Source organism: Etheostoma spectabile, chromosome 24 (genome assembly GCF_008692095.1).
Source record: "Etheostoma spectabile isolate EspeVRDwgs_2016 chromosome 24, UIUC_Espe_1.0, whole genome shotgun sequence".
Lineage (NCBI taxonomy): Eukaryota > Metazoa > Chordata > Actinopteri > Perciformes > Percidae > Etheostoma > Etheostoma spectabile.
The window spans coordinates 536,854-545,510 of record NC_045756.1 but is presented as its reverse complement, the minus strand read 5'-3'; the positions used below and the strand labels follow the sequence as shown (position 1 = coordinate 545,510).

The following is an 8,657-nucleotide window of genomic DNA, read 5'->3' as shown; positions in this document are numbered from 1 at the left end:
TGGGTCAGTGAAACAAGAGTTTTTTCCCAACCTGGTTTGAAAAGGAGAGGTTAGTCCTGAGCCCACCTGGTGGGCTGATATCAAACCCTGAGCCAGCTGGGAGCCGCCATCTCCACAGGGCTGCCGGCTACACCACACACCATGCAACATGACCGACGGGGGTGGGTATGGAGAGAGAGAGAGGGGGAAGAGAGAGAGAGAGAAGGGGAGAGAGAGAGGAGAGAGAGGGGTGGTAGGGGGAGAGAGAGAGGGAGAGAGAGGAGAGAGAGAGAGAAACAGGGGAGAGAGAAACAGGATGGGAGAGAGAGAGAAGAATGGAGGGCAAAGGGGGGGAGGGGGAAGAGAGAGAGGAGAGGGGGGGAGGGGAGGGTGAGAGAAGATAGCGAGAGGGGGAGAGTAGAGAGAGAGAGAGAGGGGTGTGAGATGAGAGAGAGAGAGGGAGTTGGGGGGGGGAGGGGGGGAGGAGAGAGGGAGAGAGAGAGAGAGACAGAGAGACACATAGGGAGAGAGAAACAGAGGGATAGAGAGAGAAGAGAGGGAGAGATGAGGGTGGGGGTGGGAAGGTAAGTTTCGTATAAGATAGTGATGGGGTCCAGAAGCTCTAGTGGGGTTATAGATGGAGATAGAGGAGACTAGCGATCTACCCAAGAGTTATCTGGCAATACGTGTTTTTTTGCTGTGCTCTGTGTTCGCTCTCTCCCGCGTACTCTACCTCACCAATATATAGAGACGCGAAAACTCGCCTCATTCTAGATCAGCTCGGGAGAGGTGTTTGCTAGGTGGGTTATGTTCTCTTGTATCTCTCTCTCGATCTCGAATATCACCATAGTTTGGTCGCCTCTCTCACGCGCTCGTACTTTGTTTTGGTAGATTTTAAGCTTCTGAGAAGAGAGAGAGAAGAAGAAGAGCAAACCATTCAAGACAAACGCAGACATGTTAATTATCATATGCAACGCAGAGTTTCCATATAAAAAGGGTTATGAACACTTTAAACTGGGACTCGAGCCCAGTTCAGAGACGTCTCCGGAGGCTGGTCTAACCCTCGTGTTGTCTTCCGTCAAAATTAAAAATAGACACTTTTGTTGATGCTTTAATCGATGTTTTAACTTTTGCTCATGTTTTTTCCCTTTTTTCAACACTTTTACGTTTAACACTGCGTAACACTAACTCATTAACTTAATTTTACAGTTATTTTTGGAATTTATGGTCAATAAACCTCATTTATAGGAAATTATCACCTAATGTTTGTAGAAAACAGAAATTAGGAATTATTGAGACTAATATAAAGGAATGGATGTTGATGATAATCACAGACTGGAATATGTCAACTTTTACTCAATACTATTTCAACAACACTTCCATTGTCAATTTTATCATCCATTCTTATTTTAGTTCAATAATTCCTAATTTCTGCTTTTCTACTCAAACATTAGGTTTAATTCCTATAAGAGGTTTATTGACCATGAATTCCAAAATAACTGTAAAACTAAAGTTAATAGTTAGAGTAGGTGTTAACGTCAGGGCCATAAAAAAAGCGTCAACGGGGAAAAAAGGGAAAAAAAGTAGAAATAAAAGTTGTCAACAAAATTGTGATTTTTCAATTTTGAGGGGAAGACAACACGAGGGCTGAGATGCTACGAATCACGTCCGCTACAAAAAAGCCCGAAAGTCCAAATTAGAGCATGAGGCGTAGTTGTTGCTATGGAGATGATACGTTTCGACTCATATCTCATCACGATCTTTAATCTGAACTGGGCTTTAAGGCGGTATGACTGATCCGCTCAGTGAGGAACTCATACCACTTAAGTCAAGAGCAATGCCTTTTAGTATAAGCAGCAGAACACGCGTTGAAACCACACACACACACGCACACACACACATACATACACTTGACCTTGGCGATCTTGGCCTCGTCCTTCTTCTTCCCTTCTGTAAGGAGTTGAAGTGATGCCGGGCGCTGTCGAAGTCCACCATCTTCCTGTCGCGCTTCGCTATGCGAGCCGAACAATCACAAAACCTTTTAACGCTTTTATTTTGAAATGGTCCACACAAACAAAACCCCAATCGTGTTTCCATGACCTATAAATATCTTGTTTTATTGTGAAAAACCACCTTAATGTCAGGGAACTGATTCAGGTACAGTCCAGATGGTCATGGACTTGTCCCATGATGTTCTGGTGGTAGTCCAACCACAGCGTGTCTGTGTCCTGAAGCACATTTCACATCATCAATACATTCAAACGTTCAGCATCCCTTGATGTTGCAGGTGAAGATCCGTTTCACGTTTCTACGGGTGTGTTCTAGCTCTCTGTCTAGAACCAGCCTCTAGTCCTCACTGCAGGGCTAAACCTATCCCCCACAGGAAGCTAAACCGGGTTCCTGGTTACCTCCAAGTATTGTCCATCTCCTTCTCATCATCGCCTTCAGGGTGGAAGGAGACGCGCATGCAGTCGGGAAAAAGGTTTAGAAGGTGGAGAAAGGAAGAAAGACTGTATGTGTTGAGTCGTCTATGAGTTGGAACAGGTCTGAGTGAACAGGTGGGTTTGTCTGAGTCTGAGTGTTGTATTACAGGTTGGGGTCTGAGTCTGGTTGAACAGGGGGTTCTGAGTCTGGTTTGAACAGGTGGGAGTTTGAGTCTGTTTGAAAGGTGGGTTCTGAGTTCTGGTTTGAAAGGTGGGGTTTGAGTCTGGTTTTGAAACAGGTGGGGTTCTGAGTCTGGTTTAACAGGGGGGTTTGAGTCGGGTTTTGAACAGGTGGGGTTCTGAGTTCTGTTTTGAACAGGTGGGTTTTGAGGTTGGTTGTTTGAACAGGTGGGGTGTCTGAGTCTGGTTTGAACAGGTGGGGTTTGAGTCTGGTTTTGAACAGGTGGGGTTGTGTCTGAGTCTGGTGTTGAACAGGTGGGTTTTGAGTCTGTTTTTGAGACGAGGTGGGTTTGAGTCTGGTTTTGAACAGGTGGGGTTTGAGTCTGGTTTGAACAGGTGGGGTTTGAGTCTGGTTTTGAACAGGTGGGGTTCTGAGTTGGTTTGACAGGTGGGGTTCTGTAGTCTGGTTTGAGAACAGGTGGGGTTCTGAGTCTGGTTTTGAACAGGTGGGTTGTCTGAGTCTGGTTTTGAACAGGTGGGGTTCTGAGTCTGTTTTGAACAGGTGGGGTTTGAGTCTGGTTTTGAACAGTGGGTTCGAGTCTGGTTTGAACAGGTGGGGTTTGAGTCTGGTTTTGAACAGGGGGTTCTGATTGGTTTGAACAGGTGGGGTTTGAGTCTGGTTTTGAACAGGTGGGGTTCTGAGTCTGGTTTTGAACAGGTGGTTTGTGAGTCTGGTCTGGAACAGGGTGGGGTTTGAGTCTGGTTTGAACAGTGGGGTTTGAGTCTGGTTTTGAACAGGTGGGTTTGTGTCTGGTTTTGAGACAGGTGGGTTCTTGAGTCTGGTTTTGAACAGGGTTGGGTTTGAGTCTGGTTTGAACAGGTGGGGGTTTGAGTCGGTTTTGAACAGGTGGGGTTTGAGTTCTGGTTTTGAAACAGGTGGGGTTCTGAGTCTGGTTTTGAACAGGTGGGGTTCTGAGTCTGGTTTGAACAGGTGGGGTGTTTGAGTTCTGGTTTGAACAGGTGGGTTTGAGTCTGGTTTGAACGGTGGGGTTCTGAGTCTGGTTTGAACAGGTGGGGTTTGAGTCTGGTTTTGAACAGGTGGTTTTCGGTTTGAAAGTGGGTTCTGAAGTCGGTTGTTGAACAGGTGGGTTAGTCTGTTTTGAACAGTGGGGTTCGAGTCTGTTGTTTGAACAGGTGGGGTTTGAGTCTGGTTTTGAAACAGGTGGGGTTCTGAGTCTGGTTTTGAACAGGTGGGGTTGTGATCGGTTTTGAACAGGTGGGGTTTGAGTCTGGTTTTGAACAGGTGGGTTTGAGTCTGTGGTTTTTTTGAACAGTGGGGTTTGAGTCGGGTTTTGAACAGGTGGGGGTTTGAGTCTGGTTTTGAACAGGTGGGTTTTGTGGAGTCTGGTTTTGAACAGGTGGGTTGGTCGGTTTGAGTCTGGTGAGTCTGGTTTGAACAGGTGGGTGGGTCTGGAGTCTGGTTTTGAACAGGTGGGGTTTGAGTCGAGCTGGTTGACAGGTGGGTTTGATCTGGTTGTTGCCCCCGCCCCATCCCCCACCCCCACCTCCTTGCCCCCCCACAGGCTCTCTGCACATGATCAGCATCATTGTCTTATTAGCTTGTGAAGGAAATGCAGAATGACACAAAAGCAGGACTCTGGATCCCAAAATGGAGCCTATTCTGTGTCTGAAATACACTTTTAACCAAGTATATTTCACTAATATTTACCCGCCACGTAGCCCGCTGATATTTACTCGCCTAAACAGAAAATATGACCCACTTTCAGCGCTTGACGAGGGTTAATTTCGGGCCCTGTGCCTATTCAGTTTAATGAGAATTACTTGCATTGTGAGACAACAACATTATGTCCATTAACTATTGGGTGAATTGCCCTGAGTTTCTTTTTATTTACAGGCATTCATGATCCCCAGAGGATGAACCCTACTGGCTCTGGTGATCCTGACTAACGATTTAGCGCCAGCAAGTTGATATTTGCTCTGTTTTTTGACCAAATACCAGCAGTTAACTAACAAAATTAGCCCGCTGACATTAGCATTTAGCCCAAAGACACAGCTCTCAGAGCTGCTAGATACTTAATTGTTTAAATGTAACAATGCTTTTCTTTGTGCAGGTAATTTGGAAAGTTTGATCCAGTAAAAAGGTTAAAAGACGCTGCTCTGGGACGAGGATTACATTCGGCCGGGTTGTTGCATGACTGATGACCGAATGTCATTTCAGTTTATTACATTAAGGCTGAAAACATTTAACATTAAATATATTTATATATTATTCTGATGCTGGAGAGAGAGAGAGAGAAATCTCTCAAAGCAACTGCTCTGACGACCATGTGTAGAGAGCCGCACTTTAATTTGATCCCCAATCCAATTTACATTGTTTTTGTGTCATAGAAACACCTTTTTATTGACTTTAAATCATTATTTGGATTATTTAGACTCTCACGTGTGTAGCTATGAAACCCTGAACCTGTTTGTCTGCATGTCCGCGTGCTCACTACAAACCTATAAACTCTCTCTGAAACTATCTGTAATTTAGACTCAGAGTTCACAGACATTATAGCTCTGTGTGTGTGTGTGTGTGTGTGTGTGTGTGTGTGTGTGTGTGTGTGTGTGTGTGTGTGTGTGTAGGCGGAGGAGGAGCTGGGCCGAGCTCAGAAGATCTTCGAGGAGCTGAACGTGGAGTTACAAGACGAGCTTCCAGCTCTGTTTGACAAGTCAGACTCTTTATAATCTCTGACAAAATCTTTAATCATGACTCGATCCAGATGTTTAAAAACGTTTGTGTGTGTGTCTGTCTATGTGTGTCTGTGTGTATGTGTCTGTGTGTCTCTATGTGTGTGTGTCTGTGCGTGCGTGTCTCTGTGTGCGTGTGTGTCTCTGTGTGTCTGTGTCTGTGCGTGCGTGTCTCTGTGTGTTTGTGTGTCTGTGTCTCTGTCTCTGTGTGTGTGTATATCTGTGTGTGCGTGCATGTCTCTGTGTGCGTGTGTGTCTGTGTCTGTGCGTGCGTGTCTCTGTGTGTTTGTGTGTGTGTGTGTCTGTGTCTCTGTCTCTGTGTGTGTGTGCATGTCTCTGTGTGCGTGTGTCTGTGTTTGTATGTCTGTGTCTCTGTGTGTCTGTCTGTGCGTGCGTGTCTGTGTGTGTGGGTGTGTGTGTGTGTGTGTGTGTGTGTGTGTGTGTGTGTGTGTGTGTGTGTGTGTGTGTGTGTGTGTGTGTGTGTGTGTGTGTGTGTGTGTGTGTGTGTGTGTGTGTGTGTGTGTGTGTGTGTGTGTGTGTGTGTGTGTGTGTGTGTGTGTAGTCGTGTTGCCGTCTATGTTACTGCATTCCAGAGCCTGGCCGGTCATCAGGAGAAGTTCCACGGGGAAATGAGCAAGGTGAGTCAAACTGATCTAGAGCTGAAAGATGACTCATTTAATGTTAAATATTAAATATATCAACAGCTATTTTGATAATAAATGAGTCATTTTTATGATAAAAAAGTAAAACTTTACAATGTGGATGTATCGAGTCATATATAATCTGTATGATGCACCTTTATTTTAAAAAAATCCCACTTCCATATTATCTTTATTAAAAAGATTTGTTTTTCATTTGGAGGAAGAAGAGTTTAGTTAAATTATATTTAGTTGCTTTTCAGCGACTGTTCTCATCCCCCACATATTTTCTCAAGAAGCAATTACGCCCATTATTTATGTTTCTAGTGTAGTGAGATATCTACTCTCCATCTGCTCCGTGTCTCCTCAGCTCAGCCAAAACCTGAACGACATCATGACCAAACTGGAAGAGCAGCGCGAGCTCAAGTAAGTGGCGCTTTCAGCCAGATTTTAAAGATTTTTTGACAACATTTACAACCCATGAGAGTATAATGTCCCTCACATCACACCGCCCCCTACCGCAGAAAGGCTGGTACTGCAGAGGCAAAGACAGGAGACGGTGCCAAGAGGTAAACGCTGCTGCACGCAGCCTGGGCACGTTTACGCACTGCTTGTTTTTGGCAACAACGGAAAATATAACCCATAATCCTCTAAACTACAGGCGCCTGCATGAGGGAGGGAGGGAGGGGGGGGGAGAGGGAGAGGGAGAGAGAGAGAGAGAGAGAGAGAGAGAGAGAGCTGGGACAACGATGTTAATTTCTTGGGAGTCAGCGCACCAATAAAACTGCTTACTCACTCCTACAAGATGCGTAAAAGCGCACCACATCCTCGCCTGGTGTCTGGTTATGGCGCGCGAGGATAAATAGAAAAAGACACAGTTTGTCACAGACATTTGAGACAGAGCGCGTCTGCCCACTGATAAATTTACGCAAATGCGTAAAAGCGCACCAATACGCACAGCCATGGTGACGGGCACCAGAATAAAGAGAGGAGTTAGCGCACAGAAGCCATAACAGCAGACAGACTGCGTAAAAAAAGCAAATAAAGGATGAAACAAGTACAGTTACACAACAGGCATCACGAGGAGGCTGGTTACTCACCTGCGCAGGTGCGGCTGCTCATCCGGGCCATTCGTCAGGCAGACTTTTGGTTTTCATCCCGGTCTGAGACTGGAGGTTTCCTGCTTCCGTAGATTTCTGGCTGAATACTTCAGGTCACATCTGACCCCCCCATTGGAAACAAACCCGTGCTAGCCACAGAGCTAGTCCGTGTTATCCTGTTCGCTGACTCAGACCTGCAGGTTAGGGGGTTGTTTCCCATCAGCGACCACCGCTCTATTTCTTGACAAGATAATAAAGAAAAACTCAATTAAAATCAGAAATGCGCGTGCTAACCGCCGCTACCAGGTTCACCTGGCGTGAGAGGGATCACGTGGACAGGTGTCTTAAACCTGATGCATTCAGGGACAGTAGTTTTTAGGAGAAGCGCCGTGATGCAAGGAGCATACTATCATGAAATGAAATAACTTATAATGTAAATGAATAAATAAACACATCACATTATAGATGAAAAATGATCTCAACATTTCTTTTTAATAATGACGAGGCACGCGCTACCCTGCACATCACCAAATCTCTTCACATTGTGGCAGTTCTTCTGAAAAATATAAACCAAGATTCTCTATAGCTAATCCATCTCTTGTATAAACAGACTGTTTATTAAACAAAAGAATAAATAATGATTGCATTTAAACAGGTTTTAAGGGTTTTTAATATGTTTGTGCGGGTCGGAGATTTAACCCTGTGACCTGGTGTGCTTCTCTAACTCTTGTGATGTGTTTATAACATCCTGGACATGCTGTCATGTGCACGTGCACCTGTTGAGATACAGTGGCTACATGTTCTTTTACAGCTTGTTGTCGCCCCCGTGTGGCCGGAGCTGAGAACTGCATGTGTGATGAGTTTGAGTCATAGACCGTTATTATTAACATAACAATATATATATTTTTTCACTTCTTCACTATCTGTGTCACAGCTGTTTTCATGCCCATGTCCTCCCTTTCTCCGTCTCCTCCCTCTTGTCTTTCTCCTTCTCTCAGCGAGGAAACCAACCACAGCGAATCAGCCAGCTCACCACCAAAGGTAACACCAAAGTCAAACTGAGCGTATCCACGTCTATGTTAAAACTCGCTCCGGTTGATGAGGTTACAAAACAAAGATAGAAGGATAAAAAGCTTCGTTGCACAAAGAAGAAGAAGAAAACCGCCTCAAATCAGAGAAGAGCAAGAAGAAACGTGCTGTAAGCTTCAAAGAAAGTCAAAGATCAATCGATTGGTTGTCAACTACTAAATTAACTGCCAAGTATTATGATAATTGACTAATATCTTCTAGTTTCTTCTCTCCTCTGGGACAGTAAACTGAATGTCTTTGAGTTGTGGGCAAAACGAGACATTTGAAGACGTTGTCTTGGGCTTTTTGGGAAACGCTGATCCACATTTTCACCATTTTAGCAACCAAACAAGTTTTAGTGCGCAACTTTTTTTATCAATGAACGTCCGTTGGCCTCTTCTGAGGTGTCCATCATGTTTTTTAACCCTCCGTGTCCCCCTTGGCTACTACTATTGCTATTACAGAAGGCTTGTATCATGTCAATGTCAATTTGTTGGGTTGTTGGGGGTTGTTCCATA

At 44.9% G+C, this 8,657-nt stretch overlaps 1 protein-coding gene across 4 annotated transcripts in view; it reads left to right on the top strand.

The window, feature by feature from the left end:
• Nucleotides 1-8,657, top strand: part of bin1b (bridging integrator 1b) — a 27,394-nt gene that overhangs the window by 13,942 nt on the left and 4,795 nt on the right. For 3 of the 4 annotated variants that reach the window (XM_032506793.1, XM_032506792.1, XM_032506796.1), the window contains 5 exons: nt 5,229-5,314; nt 5,896-5,971; nt 6,342-6,397; nt 6,496-6,540; nt 8,070-8,112. In XM_032506793.1, coding sequence (XP_032362684.1) covers nt 5,229-5,314; nt 5,896-5,971; nt 6,342-6,397; nt 6,496-6,540; nt 8,070-8,112 — 306 coding nt within the window. The remainder of the gene's footprint in view (nt 1-5,228; nt 5,315-5,895; nt 5,972-6,341; nt 6,398-6,495; nt 6,541-8,069; nt 8,113-8,657) is intronic. The other variant, XM_032506794.1, reaches the window with a different exon arrangement.